The following is a 25,869-nucleotide window of genomic DNA, read 5'->3' as shown; positions in this document are numbered from 1 at the left end:
CACAGTGCAGGGGCCTCTGGCTCTGTTGGGGCTCCCCTTGGGAACTGCAAAGCTTCTTCCAGACCCCCAGAGAAGCAAGGGGGTCACCAGCTCCTCGCAGCAGCTGGAGTGTTTCTGATTGAGGGCTGAGCCAGGCAGGCTGCACTCTTCTTCTGCCAGACCGGTGTTGGTGCAGGGCCCGTGGAGCACTGGCTTTTGGGAGCCAGCACCCTCCTGAGATGCATAGGGCAGTTCCCCTCCTCTCCGAGCCATTGCTTTGGGATCTCTGCTGACTAGAGCTATGTCTGCCCTACAAGCTAGGGGAGTGATTCCCCTGCTCGAATACTCACGCTAGCTCCCATCGAGCTAGGACGAGTATAAACGGCAGTGCAGCCACGCTAGCACGGGTAGCAGAAGTGGAGGCACAGCTGAGCCATGCCGTGTACAACCCGCCTGCAACCATGAGTACATAATTGACATGCTAAGCCCGCTGCCCATGCTCCCGCAGCTACACTGGGACTTACATTCACGCTAGCTCAGTGCGAGCATGTGCACACGAGCCGGGGAATCCCACGCCTAGCTCGGAGTGTCGACGTAGCCTCGGGCAGGCGTCACTGCATTGGTGACACACAAGCCACATTTGTAACCACGATGGTTAGAAATTTGCTTTCCATTAAACTTTCTTTTTAAATTAAATCATGCGACTCCCGGAGTTTTGGGGCCTGTAGTGTCTATTGCTGAATCCAGCAGCTGGACATACCAAATACCTCAGGATGTGCCGTTAATGTATACACAGCCGTGCCTTCTCTGGAGTAAAATGGTTACACCGTAGTGAAAATGTGCCAAAGGTTCAAAGCACGAGCCTGCTTAGGTATTTGGTTCTCAGTCGCTTCCTAGTAACAGTCACAGATGTGATGTAACGGCTCCAGGGAAAAGATCCTCTTTTCTGGCCACGAGTTTCTTCTCAATAGGACACAAGGCCATATCCAGCCAGCACTCCCCAGAGCCACGGGCTCTCCAGGTGTCCTCAGAGCAGACGTGTGAATGGTTTCAAGATGTCTCAGGCCCACCGTATTCCACAGGAAGCACAGACCTCACCAAGCGTGACAGGCAGTGACTGGTCACAGAGCTTGCTTATACTCACCAGATGTGTCCATCGGAAGATCCTTTAATGCTCTGCCAGGTATGGGTGAGGTTAGCTGAAATAAGGTATTTACACTGTCACGCTGTCTTTGAAGTCCAGTAAGGATCCGTCTGTTAAGTGTCTCTGCATCGTACTGTTTTGCTAATTGCCCAACCCGAACATGTAACAACATGGTCATCTGGCTGTCCATTAGTTACAACAACAAACCGTGGTCGGTTTGGAATTTTTGAGTCGTCGTCTTGTTCTGCATCTGCTATCGGTAGAGTTTGCTCTGTTGATTGTTCTTTCTGTGGAACAAACTGTAGATGTTGACGGTTTCTATTGAACTCTCCATTGTTGGTCTCAATTACACATGATCTGGGTGCTGAATTCTTTCTCTTTAGGACAGCTGGAATTGTCCATCCTTTTTCTCCATCCAGTTTGGCATGAACATGGTCACCAGGTTCTAGACCTGGCAGTTCTTTGAGTGACATAGGTTGTAAAAGTGTTTGTTAGCTCTTGTAGCCTTTTTATCCAATTTGGCAACTCTTTTCATTCTGCCCACTTTGGAGAGAGAATCTTTTCCAAATGTTGGAACCATAATTTTGAATTGTCTTCCCATCAGGAGTTGTACTGGACTATATCCAGTAGCCACTATTGGTGTGGATCTGTGACTCAGAAGAACGGGAATGGATCTTCCCACTGTAGGATTTTCTTGGCTGTCTGTACAGCTCAGTCTCTCTGTTTGCTTGTGGGTAATGTGGGCTGCTAGTAATCAAAATCATATTTCATTCAGAATGACTTAAATTCTGCTGCAGTGACTTCTGGTCCGTTGTCCGTCACTAATTGTCCTGGAAAACCGAAGTGAGCAGAAGTGCACTTCAGTTTCCCAGTAACACTGTGATACGTTATATCGTTCAAGTACATTATTTCTGTATACCTGGAAAAATAGTCCACTACAGCCAGGTAATGATGTCCTTTGAATTGGCGTAAATCTGCAGCTCCTCTTTTTCATGGTCTCTCTGGTAGGGGTGTTTGTACACTCTATGGTGCAGCGTTGTCGCTGAAGTTGATTTGTACTCGATCTCCTCTCAAAAGTCCAATATCATCAAATACTCCGTTGAGTTCTTCCACCTTTCTCACTAGGCCCATCCTGGTCTGCCATGCTGTGGCAGAGCAGGGTGTTGATCTGTGGTCCTTTGATCACATTAACCCTGAATGCAAAACTTTTGTCTTTGCAAGTTGTTTCTGTGATGACCTGGCCCAGGCCGATCAGAATCCCTGCAGGCCTAGTCAGAGCTGTGTCAGGTGACTGCAGCGCTGGGCGGGGTAAAAGGTGATTATAAGCCTGTTCTCAGGTAACTGTGATGTCAGCTCCTGAGTCAATTTTAAAGTCAAAAGTCTTGCCGTGACTATTCAGTTTCACTCTCCAGGCAGGAACTTCTGTGTCATCACTAGTGATAGATCCCAGAAACAATGGCTCTAGTCTTGAGTGTCTGTAAAAGGATCAACTCCCTGACTGCTTTGGTGCATCAAACAGCTGCAGAATGTCCATATTTCGTGCATGTATCACACCATGCGCCTCTGGCTGGACATGCATCATTGCTTGGCATATGACTTTTTCCATTCCTTCGGCGTATACGCTGGGATTTGTCCCTCTCAGCCTGGGAGTTCTCTCTCCTCGCCTCGGCGTTTTACGATAAGGACTTTTAACACTCAAGTGTCTGTTTCTAGCTTCTAAGCTAGTTCCAAGTTTTTCAAGTTGCTCCTGGCTGTTGTTTGACTAATTGATTCTGACTGCTTTGCTGTCTGTATACCTCTGGCTAGGATTAAATCTCTCTTCACTTATAGCTGCTGTGAAAAGTTTCTATCTGCTAACCCAATAGCCAGCCTGTCTCTGATATTGTCATGTTTTGCATTCCCCAAATCAGTTTTCAGTCAATGTACGCAGAGCTCTTATAAAACATTCAACATTTCCCTCTCTGGTTCTTGGATTCTCTGGTGAAAACATACTCTTCCATAAATCCACTTCTCTGAGGTATAAAGTATGCGCCAAACCTAGCCAGAACCCTTTCATGGTCACTTTGTGACTGTCTTCAGTAAAAGGATTTAAAGTAGGGCTGTCAATTAAATGCAGTTAACTCACGCGATTAACTCAAAAAAATGAAGCGCACTGTTAAACAATAGGATACCAATTGAAATTTATTAAATATTTTGGGGTGTTTTTCTACATTTTCAAGTGTATTGATTTCAATCACAACACAGAATACAAAGTATAAAGTGATCACTTTATATTATAGTATAAATAGCATTTTTCAATTCACCTCATACAAGTACTGTAGTGCAATCTCTTTATCATGAAAGTGCAACTTACAAACGTAGATTTTTTTTGTTACATAACTGCACTCAAAAAAAAAAAAGTAAAACTTTAGCGCCTACAAGTCCACTCAGTCCTACTTCTTGTTCAGCCAATCGCTAAGAGAAACAAGTTTGTTTACATTTACGGGAGATAATGCTGCCCTCTTCTTATTTACAATGTCACCACAAAGTGAGAACAGGCATTCGCATGGCACTGTTGTAGCTGGTTTTGCAAGATATTTATATGCCAGATGCGCTAAAGATTCATATGCCTCTTCATGCTTCAGCCATCATCCCAGAGAACATGCTTCCACGCTGATGATGCTCATTAAAAAAATAATGCATTAATTAAATTTGTGACTGAATTCCTTGAGGGAGAATTGTATGTCTCCTGCTCTGTTTTACCTGCATTCTGCCATATATTTCATGTTATGGCTGTCTCGGATGATGATCCAGCACATGTTGTTCGTTTTAAGAACACTGTCACTGCAAATTTGACAAAATGCAAAGAAGATACCAATGTGAAATTTCTAAAGATAGCTAAAGCACTTGACCCAAGATTTAAGAATCTGAAGTGCCTTCCAAAATCTGAGAGGGACGAGGTGTGGAGCATGCTTTCAGAAGTCTTAAAAGAGCAACACTCTGATACAGAAACTACAGAACACAAACCACCAAAAAAGGAAATCAACCTTCTGCTTGTGGCATCTGACTCAGATGATGAAAATGAACATGCGTCGGTCCGCTCTGCTTTGGATCGTTATCGGGCAGAACCCGTCATCAGCATGGACACATGTCTTCTGGAATGGTGGTTGAAGCATCGAGGGGCATATGAATCTTTAGCACATCTGGCATGTAAATATCTTGTGACGCCGGCTACAACAGTGCCATGCGAACGCCTGTTCTCACTTTCAGGTGACATTTTGTAAACAAGAAGCGGGCAGCATTATCTTCTGCAAATGTAAACAAACATATTTGTCTAAGCGATTGGCTGAACAAGAAGTAGGACTGATTGATTGGACTTGTAGTCTCTAAAGTTTTATATTGTTTTATTTTTGAATGCAGTTTTTTTTGTACATAATTCTACATTTTTAAGTTCAACTTTCATGATACAGAGATTGCACTACAGTACCTGTATTAGGTGATTTGAAAATTACTATTTTTTTCTTTTTTACAGTACAAATATTTGTAATCAAAAATAAATATAAAGTGAGCACTGTACACTTTGTATTCTGTGTTGTCATTGAAATCAATATAGTTGAAAATGTAAAAAAGCATCCAAAAATGTTTAAATAAATGGTATTCTATTATTGTTTAATAGTGCGATTAATCGCGATTAATTTTTTTAATTAACTTGACAGCCCTAATTTAAAGATATGCTATGGGGAAGCAAGCAGAGCATAAATTAGAGAAGATACCTGTGTCTCTCCGGTTTCTGTGTGGAGTTTGCAATGTGAAATCTTGCAAAATCTTGTTTCCTTGGGAAGGTCTGTCAAAGCTGAAGTTCTCTGGGGCATTGAAGAGGGACATGTGACATGTGACATTGAAGAGAATAACATGAAGGGGAAAGGAGTCCAGGAGAGCTGGCTGTATTTTAAAGAATCCTTATTGAGGTTGCAGGAACAAACCATCCCGATATGTAGAAAGAATAGTAAATATGGCAGGCGACCAGCTTGTCTTCACAGTGAAATCCTTGCTGATCTTAAACACAAAAAAGAAGCTTACAAGAAGTGGAAGATTGGACAAATGACCAGAGAGGAGTATAAAAATATTGCTCAGGCATGCAGGAGTGAAATCAGGAAGGCAAAATCACAACTGGAGTTGCAGCTAGCAAGAGATGTTAAGAGTAACAAGAAGGGTTTCTTCGGGTATGTTAGCAACAAGAAGAAGGTCAAGGAAAGTGTGGGCCCCTTACTGAATGAGGGAGGCAACCTAGTGATAGAGGATGTGGAAAAAGCTAATGTACTCAATGATTTTTTTGCCTCTGTCTTCATGAACAAGGTCAGCTCTGTGGATGAGGGGAAAGCAGTGGACGTGTTATTCCTGGATTTTAGCAAAGCTTTTGATACAGTCTCCCACAATATTCTTGCCAACAAGTTAAAGAAGTATGGGCTGGATGAATGGACTATAAGGTGGATAGAAAGCTGGCTAGATTGTCGGACTCAATGGGCTCCATGTCTAGTTGGCAGCCGGTATCAAGGGGAGTGCCCCAAGGGTCGTTCCTGGGGCCGGTTTTGTTCAATATCTTCATTAACGATCTGGAGGATGGCGTGGACTGCACTCTCAGCAAGTTTGCAGATGACACTACACTGGGAGGAGTGGTAGATACGCTGGAAGGTAGGGATAGGATATAGAGGGACCTAGACAAATTAGAGGATTGGGCCAAAAGAAATCTGATGAGGTTCAACAAGGACAAGTGCAGAGTCCTGCACTTAGGACGGAAGAATCCCATTCACTGTTACAGACTAGGGACCAAGCAGCTAGGCAGTAGTTCTGCAGAAGAGGACCTAGGGGTTATGGTGGACAAGAAGCTGGATATGAGTCGACAGTGTGCCCTTGTTGCCAAGAAGGCTAACGGCATTTTGGGTTGTATAAGTAGGAGCATTGCCAGCAGATTGAGGGACATGATCATTCCCCTCTATTCGGCACTGGTGAGGCCTCATCTGGAGTACTGTGTCCAGTTTTGGGCCCCACACTACAAGAAGGATGTGTAAAAATTGAAGGGCAACAAAAATGATTAGGGTGCTGGAGCACATGACTTATGAGGAGAGGCTGAGGGAACTGGGATTGTTTAGTCTGCAGAAGAGAAGAGTGAGGGGGGATTTGATAGCTGCTTTCAACTACCTGAAAGGGGGTTCCAAAGAGGATGGATCTAGGCTGTTCTCAGTGGTACCAGATGACAGAACAAGGAGCAATGGTCTCAAGTTGCAGTGGGGGAGGTCTAGGTTGGATATTAGGAAAAACTTTTTCACTAGGAGGATGGTGAAGCACTGGAATGGGTTACCTCGGGAGGTGGTGGAATCTCCTTCCTTAGAGGTTTTTAAGGTCAGGCTTGACAAAGCCCTGGCGGGATGATTTAGTTGGTGTTGGTCCTGCTTTGAGCAGGGGGTTGGACTAGAACCTCCTGAGGTCCCTTCCAACCCTGAGATTCTATGAATCTCTCATTCTATGTTGATGAGATCCTGCAGCCTGTACTGCTGTTTTCCTTCTGCTTCTGTCCTTAGTTTATGCCTGACTCCATGTCATGCTCCTGTACCAGATAAGGATTGGCTACAGAGCTTGCTTATACACACCAGATGTGTTCATCATCATCCTTTAATGCTCTGCCAGCTATGGCTGAAGTTAGTTTAAATCAGGTCTTTTATACACAGCATCTCCTAGTGGCTGAGCTGCATAATACAGTTTAGCATTCTGTTACAGCTTAATGGGTGGGGGTCACGGACCACATGGGAGTATGCCTTTGGAGTCTGGAAGTTCCTGACACGTCGCTTCCAGTCTCAGCCTGAGACGTGGGGGTTTAGGCCAAAGGGGAGTGTTCAGAATGTTTGTATCTTGGGTTTCTCTGGCACAATCTGCTGCTGCTCGTTTAGAGCGGTGAGCCCATTTGGATTAGGGAGTTGGGAATCTGGATTTGTTTGCTAGCAGGGTACATGAGTGTTGAATGGGATACCAAATTTGGACTGGATTGAGCCGATTACTTGGAAGCTTTAAACTGTGACCACAATAACAACAAAATGTTGGATACAGAAGAGTCACTTCACCCAGTACCGAAATGCCACCACCTCTGGAGTGGAACGCAGCAGCTGTTTAGCTATGCACAGCAGTTTAGGGCAGGAAGTGATGAAGAATCCCATACCCAATTGCAAAAGACTGTTCACCGGCACACCTTTGGGATGATTTGCATAATTCACTTGTGGCTTCTCCACTCATGAGCAATCAGAGAAATGTCGGGCTGAAAGGGACCTTGAGAGGTCATCGAGTCCGGCTCCCTGCGCTGAGGCAGGACCAAGTAAACCTAGAGCATCGCTGACAGATGTGTGTCCAGCCTGTTCTTAAACACCTCCAATGACGGGGATTCCACAGCCGCCCTTGGAAGCCTGTTCCAGACAGGGCCGGCTCTAGGCACCAGCAAAGCAGCAGTTGCTTGGGGCGGCAGATTTGCAGGGGCGCAAGAATCCAGCCTGGGAGCTGAGAACCAACAGGGGGCCCTGGGAGCTGTAGTTCCTTGGTTAGTCCCTGCCTATAGAGCCAGCCCTGGAGCAGGGAAAGAACTACATTTCCCAGCATTCCCTCGGCCACTGCCAACAGGAAAGGGAGGGGGAAGGAGTATGGAACTGAAACCTGCAGCTTGCTGTGAATGGTAGGGGCAGAGCCGCTCTAGGTGTTTTGCCCCCCCCCGCCCTGGACTCTCCCCACACCCCTGTATTGCCCCAGCCCTGGGCTCTCCCCCGCCCACACCCCCTGCTGCCCCAGCCCTGGGCTCTCCCCCGCCCGCACCCCCCTGCTGCCCCAGCCCTGGGCTCTCCCCCCCCGCCCGCACCCCCTGCTGCCCCAGCCCTGGGCTCTCCCCCCCCACCCGCACCCCCTGCTGCCCCAGCTCTGGCCCCCACCTGCAACTCCTGCTGCCCCAGCTCTGGCCCCCACCAGCACCCCCCCTGCTGCCCCAACTCTGGGCTCTCCCCCGCCCACACTCCCTGCTGCCCCAGCTCTGGCCCCCACCTGCACCCCCCTGCTGCCCCAGTCCTGGGCTCTTCTCCCCCGCCCCGCACCTCCTGCTGCCCCAGCCCTGGGCTCTTCCCCACGCATCTCCTGCTGCCCCAGCCCTGGGCTCTTCCCCCCCCCCCCCCCACCCGCACCCCTGCTGCCCCAGCCCTGGGCTCTCCCCCACCCACACCTCCTGCCGCCCCAGCCCTGGCCCCCACCTGCACCCCCCTGCTGCCCCAACCCTGGGCTCTCCCCCCGCCCACACCCCCTGCTGCCCCAGCCCTGGGCTCTCCCCCGCCCACAACCCCTGCCACCCCAGCCCTGGCCCCCACCTGCACTCCCCTGCTGCCCAGCCCTGGGCTCTCCCCCACCCGCACTCCCCTGCTGCCCCAGCCTGGGCTCTCCCCCCACCCGCACACTCCCCTGCTGCCCCAGCCCTGGGCTCTTCCCCCCCCCCCCCCCAACCGCACCTCCTGTTGCCCCAGCCCTGGCTCTCCCCCAAAAAAGGAATTGGGGGGGACTAAATGGACGGTGCACCTCTCTATGTGAAGCCTAGCAAGGGAGGTACGTGGATCCCACTAGAATTTAAAATGAAAAGTAAGGAGGGGAGGCTCTGGACCTGGGCAGCTTTAGATACAGTACCAGGCACGTAGGAGGATTTCCACTTCTGAGCCATGGAAGCAGAAATTGACTTTTCCTTTGCAGATATAGCTAATATTCAGAAAGGGAATCTAGCACCTGCCTTCCAGATTTGAACACCCTCAACATTCAGGAGTGCTCAAGCTCAGTTTGGGCAGCTGTTACTTCATTTCCCCCAAATCAAATCTACTGATCCACTGGAACTTGCTGTAGAAAAAGTAGAATAAATTGAGCAAGAAATGCTTCCCGGTGGTTATTAGGACTGGAATTGCTATTTTCAACAGCCATTGCCTTTTTTTGTTTGTTTGTTTAAAAGGAAGACAGTGATATCGCATTGGCAAATTCCCCATAGAAACAAAGAATGGAACAAAAGAATAATAAAGGCACCTCAACTTTTCCTCATTTATGTAGGACAGTCTTATAATCTGCATCCAGATATCCTCCAGTCACACAAGCTGAAAATTGTTCCACTTTACTGCAGTTCTGTAACCATATGGGAACCAATCCTGTCTGTGTTCTGTGCACATCCAAAATTCCTGCTGAATGACCCGCCCTGGGAGCGAGTTACCAGTGACCCAGGGCTGGGGCGGCAGGAGGTTGCAGTTGTGGGGTGGACGGGAGAGCCCAGGGCTGGGGTGGGAGGCAGCCAAAAATTTTTTTGCTTGGGGCAGCAAAAAACCTAGAGCCGGCCCTGGTTCCAGAACTTCACTCCCCTCAGAGTTAGAGCGTTTTCCCTAGTATCTAAATCTCCCCTGCTGCAGATTAAGCCCATTCCTTCTTGCCCTACCTTCAGTGGCCGTGGAGAACAGCCCTTCACATATGTGCAGATGGCTATCAGGTCCCCCTCAGTCTTCTTTTCTCAAGACTAAATAGGCCCAGGGTTTTTTTAATCTCTCCTCCCAGGTCAGGTTTTCTAAACCTTTGCTCATTTTTGTTGCTCTCCTCTGGACTCTCTCCAATTTGTCCACTTCTTTCCTAAAGTGCAGCACCCGGAACAGGACACAGTACTGCAGCTGAGGCCTCCCCGGTGCTGAGCAGAGCGGGACAATTACCTCCCGTGTTTTACATACACCACTTCTGTTCATACACACCACTATATTAGCCTTTATTTTTCAGCTGCGTCACACTGACTTATATTCAATTTCTGATCCACTATATTCCTGGACCCTCTTCAGTAGTTCTACCACCTAGCCAGTTATTCCCCATTTTGTGGTTGTGCATTTGATTATTTTTGCCTTCCTCGGTGAAGTACTTTGGCATGGATCTATACTGACTTTCATCTTGCTGAATTCAGACCAATTGTCCAGTTAATGTTCCCATCCCGCACTCAGACCAGTGAAATATCTGTGCCACACAACAACATTCTGATGTACCCTTTATATCGAGAGAGAGCAACTAGTGTAATTTGGGCATTTCTAAATGGTCGGATCCAAGGGTGCTGGAACGGGGGGGGGGGGGGTCAGGGGGCCATGGCCTCATCACTTTTTACCTGCCTTAAGGGCGAGCGATGGGGTGAGGGGGCAGAGAGGTGCAAGTGGGGGCGGAGCCTCAAGGGGAGGGGCTGAGCGAGGGCAGGTCCATGGTTCAGATGCCGGTGGCCCCCCACACTTCTAGGGAGCTTCTGGTGCTCCTGGTCAGATCCCAACCCCGCTGAGCCTATCAGAAATTGGGGACTGTGTCCTTCTACATTTCCAGCAACGTGGGGCGTTTGCAATGGAATCGAAAGCTGTATTGAAACTTCCCTGTTTCCCGGCATCGTTACATACCTGAAACTCAGCCAAGGTCTAGCAAAAGGTTCTCAAAGATTCTTAATTTGAGTGAATTTGAGCCCAGTTTCCAGCGGACCCTGGAGTCAGTTGATGGTCTCGCGTCAAAACCAGGTGGAGATGATAGTTTCAGTGCAAAACCAGGTGAAACATGGCTCTGTCCAGAGGCGACGTGTGGGGGGGATACGTGGGGTCACGTACCCCGCCCCTGCCCAGATTTGCTGCTTGGCTTGTACTGAGCATGCTAGGTAACATGCTGAAGCAGCTACCCTCACCCTGCGCCCCCAACCCCCCACTGTCGTCAGGTACAGGTCGTCTCTGGCTCTGTCAAATGCGTTCTCTTGGTTCTTGTGGGGTCAACTCAAAGTGACAAGGGAAAGGGTACAAACCCAGGAGCGCAAAACCACCACCGGCTTTGGCACAAGCCCCAGCCAACCCAGCACTGCCGAATCTTATGCATCTCTCCCGCATGCTCTTGGATTCACCACGTGACCTCAGGCAGCAATCCCTGTGCCGGTTCTCCTCTTCTGCCTCCTCACAACGGTGCTTCACAGTGAAACATGCCTTAAGCCCCACCCCAAGGGCCCCGCACAAAGGTGGCGACTTAGTCCAGGTGGATCTTAACGAGGTGTCAAACAAAGGTTGGAACCTTTGGGGCTACTTTAAAATGGTCGCGTAAGGCTGGGGCCACCTGTTTGGTCCTGGGAGCCCCTTCACCGCCTACCTCAGTGATACACCGGCTGAGGGTCGCGAGCCACAAGTGGCTCTTTGCAGCGCATGATATTAAAACACGGGTGCGATTTAATTATTAACCAGTCTAGGTTATTAACTAATCAAGATGTTTTTACGATGTTATTGGCCAATTGTAGTTGATAAAATAATAATACTTGGTCAGTCATTTTGCTGTGAGAATAATATATATATATAAAAACTAAATATTTCCCTGTCATGCTGTTTAAATATGACTATCTAGTACTATAGTAAATGAAACAATGAATTAATACAACTGCGGCTCTTTTGGGTAATGTTGATCGCTAATTTGGCTCCTGAACCACTGAGGTTTGAGTATCATTGGCCTATGACGTTTACATTAGTGGAAATGTGGCAGTTTCACACAACGCCCTTGCATGGGTGATCTGCACAAAGGATTCAACCTAGGATCTCTGGATCGAAAATCACAAGTCTTTAATACCAGAGCTAACGGAGCCAGCTGCGTTAGTGCAAAGTGATTGGCCAGTTCAGTAACCTCTATGTGGCCCGGCCACATGAGGGAGACATTGCGTGCGTGAGGATTGTGTACCAGGCAGATTAGAGCGGGCTGGGAACTGTTTTCCTTTGAAAAAAATAGATGAAAACTAAATACTCCCCAGAGCTTTCATCTAAGTGTTTCTACATTTTTTCCCCAGGTTTTCATTGAAAACTTGGAAACTGAACAAAAATTGGTTTTGGAAAATTGAACATTTTTTTTTTGCATATTTTTCAGGGGTTTCTCGTGACAGAAAAACCAAAATAAGTAGGCCAGTTGGGCAAAATTGTCCGGTCTTACTGAAAACTTTTGGAATCTGAAATTGTTTTTGGCTGAAAAATGACTTTTAAAAAAAAGAAATCCCTTTTTCAGCAAAACCCCCCAACGCCGTCAGCATTTCCATTTTGACAAAGCTGTCTACATGGAAAAAAAGAAGGTTTCAAATGAAAAAAAACTAACCAGCTGTGATTTAAAAGGAAAAAAAACAATCTCCCTTTCCTTCTTTCCGGGGCCCACTAATTGCATCCTCAGAATCGAATGCAGATGAGAGTCACAGAGCGAATCCAGCCGGCTACAGCCTCTTTTCTGTCATCAGATCCAATTAATTTCTAACCCCAGATAATGGGATTCGGGGGGTGTTTATGTCAACTTAACTTAGTGCTACGGGAGGTTTTGCTTAAGACTGTTTCCCCTTTGGCCTGATTTCTCTGCTGTGTTCCTCAGTCTTTCCCTGTCCAAATAGATTGCAGTTGCCCCAGGCTTCCCCCCTCCCGAAAGAGAAGGAAGGTCATATCCAATGGGAGTGGGAGAGGAAAGGAGCCAGAGAGAGGGAGAGGGGGGATCAGAGACGGGAAAGGTGAAATCCTGACCCCATTAAAGTGGTTGGAAGTTCTGCCTTTGACTTCAGTGGAGCCGACATTCCACTCTTGATTGATGACATAGAGCCGGACGGATGCACCGCGGAGGTCACGGCCATTGAGTGGAGTGGGAGAAGGATCCAGTTGATAGGAGCAGGCTCTGGTCCCCCAGTGGAGGCTGTGCCAGACAATGTACTTGGTACTACAGGCCCTGTAAGCTGGAGGGGCTGGAAGGACGGGCTCCTGGCACTCTCTGTAGGGAGGGATGGCCCCGAAGGAGACGCTCACCATTTGCTCTGCGTCTCTCCTCCCTACAGCCGCCGCCGAGCAGGGGCTGATCCGGCTGGTGAACGGCTCCGTCCCCCACGAGGGGCGGGTGGAGGTGTTCCACGACCGGCACTGGGGGACGGTGTGCGACGACAGCTGGGACAAAAAGGACGGGGACGTGGCCTGCAGGATGCTGGGTTTCCGAGGCGCCGAGGAGGTGTACAGGATGGCCAAGTTCGGGCAAGGTAAGATGGCGAACTGACCGCCGCCCAGCATGGGGGCTTCCTCCCCTCAGCTAGAGGCCGGGGGCAGCTACCGGGCCCTGCCAGCGTGCCTCACCCTGACCGGCAGCCGCCACCGCTAAGGGGAGTTTGATCTCCATGGCCCATTCAGCCCTTGGCTTCTCTACCGAGGCTGCCAGTGACAGCGGGGGTTATGAGCTGTCCAGGACTGTGCTCCTTCGCTCACCATGCAGAGGCCACGAGACAGCCCAATGTTCAGTCACTCCAGATTCCCAGTGGCAGCCTAACGCCCCCATCTCCTGAGCCATTCGGTCCCGAGGCTACTTTGCTTTGCTATGCCCGAGCTGGGAGGCCATGTGCCATCCAAGATCTCCCAGTCACAGGAGGAAATGCACGGAGAAGCGGCGGAGAAAATAAACCAAACCTGTCTCCAAATAAACCCTGCCGAGCATTGGCGGCTCCCGTGCCAGAGGGACAGAGGATGCTCTGGTGGTCTGAACTGTTGTCGTTTTGGGTTGGCTCCCGCTCCTTCCTCACCCCAGGCCCTGGGTGTCTGCAAATATTTTGACGTTTGCCTGAAGGATTGTGTGAAAACAGATCCCTGGCTCTTCTCCAGCCCAGCCCTTGCTTTTCTCTCACGCATACACCCTAACTGCCTGTCCAAAACCTCTGCCCTGGAAAAAGTGCTCTGGGGATTGGGCGTCTGAGACGTTCCCAGCTCTGAAAGCCGAGACTGGCTGCTGCTTCCCCTTCTTGCTTCCCAGCCTTTGTCACCGAAACCTCCAGCTCAGATCTATAAAACAACATAGATCGTTAGCAGGAACGAGCCACATGTACCCCCCTGCTTAGCACCCAATAAATCAATCGGTTTTGGAGAGGAAATATTAGTGAGCCTGGCACCAGCTCTCAGTGGCCTGCCCTGGCTGGACTGGTGTGTAATTGACCAGGTTTCTTGCGGGAGCTCTTGATTTGAGATCAGCCCCCTATGGGACTGATGTGTCGATGTTCAGATGGTCTCCGTTGTGCTGCTGTGGCTTCAGGGACGTTTGCACTGGGATTTTCAGTGGATCCCAGAGGAGGTGGGTGCCTGCCTCCAATTGAATATCCGTCAGTGCACGTGGGCTCCCAAACTCCCACGGACACCTCTGAAAATCACCACCTTCTGCCATAGAGTGGTCAGGCCTAACCACCTAGAGCCTACTGCTCATAGGATTCATATGTTCTCAGAGCCTTTACCATACACGGAGACCCAGCCACAAACCCTGCCCATTCATCTGGAGCAGAAGCAGAATATAGTCAGAAGGAAATCCTGAAATACTCATTTCTGGATCCTTAAACCACTGCTCCAGAGATGGGCAAAACCAGAGGGCAGTTTAAGTTTGCAACGCTTTGCCAGTGAATCACAAAACTCAGGCCTGGGGTGGTTTTGACCCACATCCCATTTTATCCAACTCTCCCACAGCTCAGCGCAGGGGCCCTTCAGCCCCGCCCACCCCTGTGAGCCAGGGCAGTGCTATTATCCATGCTGGATGGGTGGGGAAACTGAGGCACAGCAAGAATTGAACCTAGGTTCCCAGCTGGTGCCCTAACCAGTGGGCCACGCTCCCTCTCCCACAAGCAGCACTAATGCTTATGCTGCTAGGCATACAAGCTCCGTACTCCCACATCCACTCCAAACATGACACCTTCTGCACCACTACACAAATTCCCCCAACACACACACAACCCATATACACAGTTACCCTCGGACCCACCAACACAACCCCATCTACACACAACCCCGCCACATACGTACACAGACTCTGCTCCTAATACCACAGACCTGGAAAGGACTGAGGCAGGACCGAGTGAACCCAGACCACCCCCGACATGCCTCCTCTTAAAAACCACCCAGTGACGGGGATTCCACAACCTGCCTATACACACATACTCAAGCACCATCAGTTCCCATAAACACAACCCTGTATAGACACAGCTGCCCCTTATGCACAGCCCCATAACGCCAGCGCACACACACACACACACAGACACACAGGTGTGCAGCTCCAGATCGTCTTGCTTCCTGGCTGGCGCCCCGTCTCTTGACCAGTCGAGCGTGCGTCTGGCCTGGCACAGACAAAGGCCGTGAAATGGTTTCCACCAGGAACAACAAACAGCTGGGGCTCGCCCGCTGGTGAACGCAAAGCCCTGGTTTGGAGGGAGCCAGCCACGCGGCTGTCTCCTGTGTCGGTGTTTTGGCCAGAGTGAGAGCCGAGAGCCGGTTAGCTGTTAAGCCCCCCGGCAGACGTGGGAAGTTAGATTGCAGGGAGTGCTTGGCCTGTGGTGCTTTCAGCAGACACTGAAACAAATGAGGTGAAACGGAGGGGAAAGTACACAGAGAGGCAGCGTGGCCCAGTGGGTAGAGCACTGGGCTGGACCTCCCAAGACACGGCCTCCTTTCCTGCCTCTGCTACTGACCTGTTGTGTGACCTTGGGCGAATCACTTTCTACCATGCCTATTTAGATTGTAAGCCATTTAGGGCAAGGACTGCCTTCACTTGGGGCGCACGGGGGGGGGGTGGGAAGGGTTGCAGCAGCTAGCACAAGGGGCCTTGATCTTAGCTGGAGCCTGTAGGTGCTACTGCAGTCGTAATACTGAGAGCTCTGGGTTTGTTTTCCACAGCCTGAGGTCTGGCCCCCGCCTGGATCCAAAGCTCACTGAAGTCAGTGGAAGTCTTTCCACCGACTTTAGAAGTTGAAGATTTGACCCATGAAGGGTATGTCCGGCCCCCGGTCATCGCTTCCAACCGACCCAGGCCTAAATGCAGGTCTGTGCCAAAGGCCCAAAATAAAGGACACTAAAAAATTATCCACTTAGGAAACTGAAAAGTGACTCTGGATTCCTTCCATCAGTAACTCTCTCCAGCCTCAGGCCCGTGTCTCTTTATTTGTGAGGGCGCGGCAAGTGGAGGGAGAACACAGAAAGTATCCCATGCACTAAGCCAGCAGAAGATGGCAGGATTTCGCCAACCCCTGGAACACCCTGGGGAGGGAGGTAAATAATATTATCCCCATTTTACAGGGAAGAAAGATATTGACATCTGACTCCCATTGAAATCAAAACACGTGGGACCTATGCAAGGCGACAGAACAAGTCATGGGATGAGAGCACAGGAGTACGCACGCATGCCATTGGACCTCAATTCATCTTGCTTTTGCTGTCCTTTCCCCCCACACACACACACACCTGCAGCTTCCCCCTAGCAAAGCGCCCCAGCCTATCGCCATTTATCAAATCGAGCTGCGGGGAGCTAATCCCGAACATCTGGCAAAACTCATGGTGATTTATTGTGGCACGTAGGGAATTTTTCCTCTTGACGCGATCGTAAAGCCCCAAATCCCATGCGGCGCAGAAGGCCAGCTCGCTCGCTAGCCATCTGTTGTTTCAGCCCAGCGGTGATTTCTTGGCCAAAACTAACTCATCTCTCCCATTAACGCTGTCCATTTCCTTTCGTAGAAGGGGTTTTATCAGCTGCCCTTCCCTCTTGGGGGGGAGAATCAAACAATGGCAAAGACAGCAGAGGAAGTTTCCCCCGATCCGGTTTAATAACAGAACAAGTCGCATCCCGGCCCCTAATTCTAGGAAATACCCCACTGAGGCCATCCAAACATTTCGTGACTTGGCGCGTTCGGCTTGAACAGCCTGCGCTGTGAGAGACCGTACTTGCCCCTTAAAGAGGCAGCGTCCCTCTGCCGAGGTGGCTGAATTTACCTTCCTTGATGTGTGTTTCTCCTCTTTTAAGTGACTCTATGGAGATGGCATCGGAGGGGCCCATCTTTCTGGCGTCTCCATGTTCCCCAGATCAGACCTGCTCCATTTCCAAGTACAGACCTGTTCACCGCCAGCCCTGCAAACGTGGCCTGGGATCTGTGAGTCAAGCTGGGTCTTTCCAGCTGGAAAGAGTCCGCAATTAGGACTCAGTTAACAAGTCGCTTGATGACACACGAGCCAGTAAAGAATGCGGCTTGCTCTTCTGCAGGGCGAGTGGGCATAAAACACAGTAAAAGCTTAGCACTGAGGGCCTGATTCTGCTACCCTTACTCACTTAGAGTAGTCCCTTATGGCCTGAGCCAAAGTCTGGGAACCTTACTGCCCCCTGCAATCAATGGGATCATAGGCGCCAACTTTTCCGGGCGCCAGTGGGTGCTCAACCACAACCCTGCCCCTGGCCCTGCCCCAACTCCACCCCTGCCCCGCCCCCTCCCTGCCCCTATTGGACACCTTCCCCAAATCCCCGCCCCTACCCCACATCTTCCCCAAGCGCACCACGTTCCCCCTCCTTCCCCCCCACCCCCCAGTGCTTGCCGCCGCAAAGCGCTGGGAGCTAGGGGGAGAAGCGGGCCGCGGAGGTGGAGGCGGAGCGGAGGCAGAGATGAGCTGGGGAGGGGGCAGGGAGCTGCTGGTGGGTGCAGAGCACCCACCGATTTTTCCCCATGGGTGCTCCAGCCCCGGAGCACCCAGAGTCGGTGCCTCTGAATGGGATGACTTGCTGATAAAGTACTACTCAGCTTGAATCAGCAGGTCTGATCCTGAACGCACCTGGGAAGCAGATCTGCTGAGTAAGAAGAGGGTCACTGTCACTTTTCTGAGTAGAAACACACCTAAAAGGGGAGAGGTAAATCTACAAGAAGAACAAAGACAGCAAGAGCCAATCACAACGAGGAAAGACATAGCCTGGATTCCTGGCAGATGGAGCTGGTCCCTTGGGGGGTATCCGCCAGGAAGCAATGTGCCAGACCGGGCTTTGTGCCTTTCTGTGCCGTCAGGGTGAATCTGGGTCTGACTCTTTAGCAGAACTGGACAGGCAATGGATTGTCAGTCCCCTGGAAAATCCAGACATTTGGGGAAAAAATATTCTTTTGAGTTGGGATGAAAAATTGAAATGTCCGAATTCTTCACGAAGTGGACTGTCAGTTTCAGAAACATCAAGACATTGCCTCGTGAGAACATTGAAACAGCATACAATCATATCCAACATAACATACTCCCTAGCAGCTAATACTATTAAAGTTCATATGATACTCTCATATAAAAGTAAAAAAAGAATAGACGGAACGACCAAGTCCAAACGAACCGTTTTTACCTGACGGCAGCGAAATATTTTGACATTATCAAACCACTTTGGTTCAATGGATTCCTCTCCGGGGGTGGACAGGAGATGGTCCCAACACCAGGTCCCCGGTGCTGTCCGTCAAGGGAGAGCCTTTTTAGACTGCTGGGGACTCCACATCATAGAATCATAGAATATCGGGGTTGGAAGGGACCTCAGGGGTTCTAGTCCAACCCCCTGCTCAAAGCAGGACCAACCCCAACTCAATCATCCCAGCCAGGGCTTTGTCAAGCCGGGCCTTAAAAACCTCTAAGGAAGGAGATTCCACCACCTCCCTAGGTAATCCATTCCAGTGCTTCCCACCTTCCTAGTGAAAAAGTTTTTCCTAATATCCAACCTAACCCCGCCCCCGCCCCCCACTGCAACTTGAGACCATTACTCCTTGTTCTGTCATCTGGTACCACTGAGAACAGTCTAGATCCATCCTCTTTGGAACCCCCTTTCAAGTAGCTGAAAGCAGCTATCAAATCCCCCCTCATTCTTCTCTTCTGCGGACTAAATAACCCAGTTCCCTCAGCCTCTCCTCATAAGTCATGTGCTCCAGCCCCCTAATCATTTTTGTTGCCCTCCGCTGAACTCTTTCCAATTTTCACATCCTTCTTGTAGTGTGGGGCCCAAAACTGGACACAGTACTCCAGATGAGGCCTCACCAATGTCACATAAAGGGGAACAATCACGTCCCTCGATCTGCTAGCAATGCCCCTACTTATACAGCCCAGAATGCCATTAGCCTTCTTGGCAACACTGTCAACTCATATCCAGCTTCTCGTCCACTGTAACCGCTAGGTACTTTTCTGCAGAACTGCTGGCTAACCACTTGGTCCCTAGTCTGTAGCAGTGCATGGGATTTTTATGTCCTAAGTGCAGGACTCTGCACTTGTCCTTGTTGAACCCCATCAGATTTCTTTTGGCCCAGTCCTCTAATTTGTCTAGGTCCCTCTATATCCTGTCCCTACCCTCCAGCATATCTACCACTCCTCCCAGTGTAGTGTCATCTGCAAACTTGCTGAGAGTGCAGTCCACGCCATCCTCCAGATCATTAATGAAGATAGTGAACAAAAACGGCCCCAAGACCAACCCTTGGGGCACTCCGCTTGAAACCGGCTGCCAACTAGACATGGAGTCGTTGATCACTACCCGTTGAGCCCCACGATCTAGCCAGCTTTCTATCCACCTTACAGTCCATTCATCCAGCCCATACTTCTTTAACAGATGTCGTGGTTTGGGATGTGTCGTGGGCTCTGAAGCCCGCCCCTTCCTAGGCCTCACAGCCCGAGCTCCCACCCAAATTGCAACTTCAAAGCACAGTCTGTGCAGCTATTTTTAGCACAGGAGAATGGGCCTCGGTCTGTTGAGCCAGGTTTGGAGGCTCGCTGCCACTTGCTGTGTAGATGTTCCTTATAAGACCAGACCGTCCTCCGTTGCCATGGCCGTGCCCCCAGCACCCCTCCCCTGCAGCCAGCGCCCCCTTGGTCCATGCTCATGGGCTGGTCGGACCTGCCAGCTCTCAGGGCTGTGCAGTCTGCACGTAGGACTCCCGCCCCGCCAGCTCTGGGAGAAGCTGGGGCTCAGGGCGAGATGGCTCCTTCTCAGTCTCTCTTGTGGGGGTCATGGGGCATTGCAAACAGAATGACAAACACGGAGGCCTTGCGAGGCAGGGCTAAGTACTATCTAGACCTGCCTGTGGCTGTCAGCTAGCCCTCCAACAAACACATTCTGGACATTCCTGCTCTTCTTAAATTAAAGAGGAAGCAGGAAAAAGGTTTTGAAAAGGCCGTCCAGGCTCTCTTAGTACATCAGAAAGAAGCAAACCTGCCAATTCTCCCCTCTGCAGCGGTACCGCAGAGGTGGCTGCCTATCAGTGGTGGGTGACACGATGTGATGCTGCTGCAGGAAAGCTGCTGGGTTTGAAGGTTTAAGCATTATCCCGGGATAAGACCAGGCGGTTACTGAAGCGCGCCGCCCCCTGGAGGCAGCCTGGCATTGCAGCTAATGTCGCTGTCCCAATGTTTCCCCAGGTATAGGGCGGATCTGGATGGACGACGTCGCCTGCAAAGGCACAGAGGACAGTCTGTTTCAGTGCACCTTCTCCAGCTGGGGGAAGAGCAACTGCGGCCACGCCGAGGACGCTGGAGTGAAGTGCCTCCCGCAGTGACCTCAAGGACAAGCCACCGGCGGGAAGCCAGATTATTCCACCGGGAGGGGGCTGTGCCGAGGGAGAGGGACACACTGAGACATGCTGCAGCACCCACCCGTATATCCTTAGCCCAGCCTTTTGCCTCCGGGCTCACTGCCGAGACTGTCGTCTTCTGATCTGCTGCGACTCCTCTCCCGTGTGCCCCACCGTCCTGGGTAATATTAGCACTTCCTGTAGCCTTCCCCCTCCTTCCTTGTCTGTCTCTTGCTCTCGCTTCTAGACCAAAGTTAAGGCTGCAAAGCCATTATCCCTATCCCCCCCTTCTCCTTTCTCCAGCCCTGTGATATACATGGGTATTTTAACAGCACCTGAGACTCAGCGTCTTGCCGCGGGCTCGTAGGACTGGACTATGAGACCAGTGCCGCGGCTCGGAAAGACTCCGAGGTATATACGACGAGGAGCAACTGCGCTTAGGTTGGCCGGAGAGCGACGTATTCTACTGTTTAGCTTAGCAAGCCAGCGGACCAGCCCCAGCCTGTGCACCCTCAAACATTTTAGTAGAGAAATAAATGTCTTTTTACTCTTCTCGACTTCCCCACATTGCATTACGTGGAAAGCGGACGGCAGATGACTGGGGCCCGCGGGGAGGCGCCGGTCACAAAAGCCGATGCAAGCGAAGCCGTTGCTGAGAGAGATTCCTTACTCATTACACCTGGTGGGTGCAGAGGCTGCATCAGTTTATTTAAGCCCAGTAATGCCCGACCTTGCTCTATTCTTTTATAGCTAGGCGTGGCCACATATATAAAGATACCAGAGTTGCTTCAGCTAAAGGTGTAAGTCAATGACCTGGTTAAGTAGCAAGCTGCTATAAACGCGGTGGTCAGCCACTAGGGGGAGACACGCTCACACACACTAAGCGGCTGTATTAGGTGCCCAGGTTAATAGCGTTACGTGCCACGGTACTGCCATTCACCGGCTTGCAACACAACTGCCACGCTGCTTTCATCCTTGCCGTGGGATCCCGTGCCCGCCCAAAGGAGGGCAGTGCCACAGCATGGCTGGTCAGTGGCCAGGCAGCCTGGAAATGACCTCATGGACCCTTCCATAGTCGCTGTGCTGAAAGGAGCTGGCAGCCCCATGAAAGAGCCGTGCAGAAAGACACCACGCCCTTTGTACCGCTCACTTTATTAAGGCCTGGACTGTCTGTCTCAGGTCAGCCTTAGCCACGGTCTCTGCTCCAGCTGAGCGCAATGTGGTCTCGGCTGGTCTCTATCCTGCATGGTCAGAGGGAATATCAGCTAACTCCAGGGGTATAAGTTTGTCTTTATGGCCCGGTCCATCCGTGGCCTCTCTTCTGGGACTGCCACAAGGTGCATGTCGCTCCTGTGTTTTTGAAATCAGGGCCGTGACTCTGATGAGTAATCAGAGTGAGGTGGGCCCATGGCTGAGTCGTGCCCATTGGGAAGGCGGTCTTTGTGGAACAGACACCGGTTCAGTGTGGGAACTGGAGAGAGACCAGCCATGCTCCTTTCTTGTAGGCTGCCAACAATTTCTGGCGATAGCTGGCAGAGGACAGATTCAAACCAGCGACCTATAGGTGAAAGGGCTCATGATAAGCTAGTGAGATTGCATCTCTATTCCCAGCTGTAGGCGAGTAAACGCGTTGCTTCTCTGCGGTCCCCACTCTCCATCCTCCGGAAAGGGCCTAGCATGCACACAAGCGTAAGGACATCACTGACCCTTTGGGAGGACCGCATGGGTCTTGTCTTTCCCAGCGCAGTAAGCCAGGATCTGACGGTAAGAGCAAGTTGACGTGCCACACGTGATTAAGGTTCTGTCATGTTCTGCAGGGGGCGGTGCATCCGGAATCATCCTGTCTTCTTCAGTGTAATTCAATGGCTATTGTCAGTAGAAGCTACTGATTTTGACCCCATAGCTTTATGTTCCGTCATGATGAGGCTACATATACCACTGGATGCTCATGCAACACAGCCACCCACCCACCTCCCAGGAACATTCAGAGGGGCCCTTACACACACACACACCACAACAACACACAACCCCCTCTCCCGTTTCACCGCTAGGGGGATGGTTTGTGGTGACCTCTCATGTTAGTTCTGTGAATCTTCTTCAGACATCAAACTGTTCCCTAAGAACCGTGTACTATGGAACCAGAGCCAAAGACCACTGAAATCAGTGGAAGACCCTCATTGATTCCAGTGGGCTTTTGGGTCAGGCCTCCAGTCTGCCTGGTAATCTAGAGAAATAAAACACATGGGGCTATTGAGGGACATAAGACATGGATCCTAAATACAATGATCATAGAGGTAGAGAGTTTCAGGCCAGACGGAACCACCCGATCATCTAGACTGACTCGTCTATCTCAGGCCACCAACGCCAAGCCCAGTGGTGAATGGTTCATTATAAAGGTGGTAGATTGGATTAACCTTGGCGAGAGGCTAGAGATGAGACACATTCTCGGGTTCTAGGAGTGAAATCTTGCTCCCACTGAAGTCGAGAGGAGTTTTGCCATTGAGTGCAGTGGAGTCAGGACTTGACCCTATCATTCTCAATCCAACACTGAAACTGAGCACAACAGAAGAAAGATGGGAGAGGAACTAGCACATTCTCAGTGCCACACTAGGTCCCGTGTTCAGCCTAGTGCTGGGAGATTAAAGTCCCACTTCAGCATCAGTCACTCCGTGGTTTTACCATGGCAAACATTTCCATGTAGCAAAGGAGTGATTGTACCTTTGTGCTGGCGCTAGTTAAATCACAATAGTTCTGTGTCTTGGCTTTCACACCAAACCCTTTGGGCCTGTTTTAGCTGGTGTACATTAGTGTCATCCATGGCGGCTGACGGTTCACATAGCTGTTAAAGTCAGACAGGCTCATTATGACAAGCTAGGTCAGTGGTTTTTAACCTGCGGTCCATGGACCCCGGTTCATTTCCAAAGGGATCCGCACCACCAGTCAAAATGTTTTAAGCGTCTGCAAATGAAGAAAGGTTGAAAACCATTGAACGACTAGACTGCCCTTTTTTTTAACCTGATCAGTGTACCAGAGAGCGTGGTGGAGTCTCCATCACAGACAATGTTTAAATCAAGACTGGGCGTTTTTCTAAAAGCTCTGCTCTAGGAATTATTGTGGGGCAGTCGCTGGCCTGTGTTATACAGAAAGTCAAACTAGACTCTCACACTGATCCCTTCTGGCCTTGGAATCTATGATTCTGTGACCTTCTGCACACATAGGTCCCAGAAGTCTACCCAGTAGGTCTTGCATTGAGCCCAGCAGTTCTGGAGGAGGGAGAGCAGAGCTGTTAGAAGGAGACATCCTGTCTTGATTTATGGTATTTTACACCCTCTGAAGATCTGGCTCTACAGTGTTTGCTTTTTTCACAAGGATAACGAAAACTTTTGCTTTAAAAATTGAATTAGCGCTCAGATGTCTTCAGACTTTAAGGGTCCACTTAAATATCTATATGTCGCTGTGGTATCTATAGACAGATCCAACCACAAACAAGACTACGCAGAGCCAGGGCTTGGCGCTCCATCACAACTGAAGTTATGTGTACACATTAAACGCATCTCAGTGGAAAAGACACTCTGGGGGCCATTGATGCCGGTTCTAATTCTGGGGCAGCGCTAGCTGGACTCCTCGGTGCTGAAAGGGCGGCAGTGCCGAGGGCTTTTTCCAGCACCAAATTCCAGCCAAAGAAATATCTAATCAAGTGCCATCTTCTTTGCTCTTGATGCGTCAGGGTGTAATTCACCCTTGTGCTGAGTGTTTGCAAACAGCCTATGCGCCATTGATGCTCACTGGGTCCTGAGTGATGCCTGGAGAATGTGCCGGCCTGCTGGACTGGGGTGAATTTCATCCCCGGTAAATCCAGAGCTGGTACGGGGTGCTGGCCTATTGAATCCCTGTAAGGCATGGAGGAGGAGGGGGACTTCTATCCAACACAGTAAATAAAGGGGGGCAGGCAGCAGAAGAACAATTAGCTACAGGGGGACAAAAACAACAACAAACAGGGATGGGCGTATAGGTCGTAGAATTAAAACAAGGGACCAGCGAGCAGAGAACCCACTGCTCTGAGAAGGAATCCAGAACTCTGCATACCTCAGGCAAGGAGGGATGCACAGCCCTGGAGACGGAAGTTCTCTGTTCGTGCCCAGGGTTGTGTTTATGGGAACTGATGCTGCTTGAGTATGTGTGTATAGGCAGGTTGTGGAATCCCCGTCACTGGGCGGTTTTCAAGAAGAGGCATGTCAAACCCCTGACAAGGGTTGGCCTCAGTTCACTTGGTCCTAGAATCATAGAATATCAGGGTTGGAAGGGACCTCAGGAGGTCATCTAGTCCAACCCCCTGCTCAAAGCAGGACCTAATCCCAACTCAATCATCCCAACCAGGGCTTTGTCAAGCCAGGCTTTAAAAACCTCTAAGGAAGGAGATTCCACCACCTCCCTAGGGAACCCATTCCAGTGCTTCACCACCCTCCTAGTGAAATAGTGTTTCCTAATATCCAACCTAAACCTCCCCCACTGCAACTTGAGACCATTGCTCCTTGTTCTGTCATCTGCCACCACTGAGAACAGCCGAGCTCCATCCTCTTTGGAACCCCCCTTCAGGTAGTTGAGATGGTGGGACCCTTTTCCCCATCCTGCTCTGCCAGCAGGCCTCCATGCTGTTCTTATTTATACTGTAAGGCGATGGGCCAGGGCCGGTGCTTGCATCTTTGTCTGCAACATGCCTCCTACATTTGGGATAAGACTCTAATGAGAAGAGATGAGACGCCCTGCCAGGACTGGGCTTTTCGCCATCTCGAGGAAGCTCTCACCTGCTTGGTGTCTTTCCCTGCCCCTGTTGAGGCCAATCAGGGCTTGTGCCAAGCCCCCGTTTACTTGTCGTTAACAAGCCCGGGGAGCATTTGTGCAGCATTTTAAAGTGGGGATCACAACGAGGCGCAAGGCAAGGGGCCTGCTAAGTGGTTTCCCTGACTCTGAGGGCACGTCCCTTACTGCACAGTTAGCCCGGCCCCGGGCAATCAGCACCTGGCTTAGCCCAGCCTGGATGTTAGCAGCCACCCTGCAAGCCCTCCCCGAGGTAGCGTCCTCACTGGCGCTGGGACTTTGGGAGGGGCACGTCCTGTAGCTCTTTGTGCCGCAAAAAGCTGTGCCGCTCTACGATTTTTCCCAGTGGTTGATGGGAGAACTTGTCTGTCCTTCAGGGCATGCGGGAGGAATTGTGGGACAACATCAGAGCACTCGCAGCACCAGCGTGGCTGAGTCTGGCAGGCTCCAACCCACCCGCCCCCAGCCAGGCCGGCGAGCCCAGAGTGACAGCACCAGTGAACCTGTGTGAGAGGCTTTTGTGTGCTGATGGGAGCGGGGTTAGGGGCAACAC

At 50.5% G+C, this 25,869-nt stretch overlaps 1 protein-coding gene across 1 annotated transcript in view; it reads left to right on the top strand.

Moving 5' to 3' along the window:
- Nucleotides 1–21,050, top strand: part of SCARA5 (scavenger receptor class A member 5) — a 145,852-nt gene extending 124,802 nt beyond the window's left edge. The window contains exons 8-9 of the mRNA XM_054022767.1: nucleotides 12,987–13,181; nucleotides 20,347–21,050. Of these exons, the coding sequence (XP_053878742.1) occupies nucleotides 12,987–13,181; nucleotides 20,347–20,483 (332 nt within the window). The 3' untranslated portion in view covers nucleotides 20,484–21,050. The remainder of the gene's footprint in view (nucleotides 1–12,986; nucleotides 13,182–20,346) is intronic.
- The last annotated feature ends 4,819 nt before the right edge of the window (nucleotides 21,051–25,869 follow it).

This window comes from Malaclemys terrapin, chromosome 3, assembly GCF_027887155.1.
Source record: "Malaclemys terrapin pileata isolate rMalTer1 chromosome 3, rMalTer1.hap1, whole genome shotgun sequence".
NCBI lineage: Eukaryota > Metazoa > Chordata > Testudines > Emydidae > Malaclemys > Malaclemys terrapin.
Note: the sequence above shows the minus strand (reverse complement) of the source record. Positions and strands in the feature narration are given on the sequence as shown.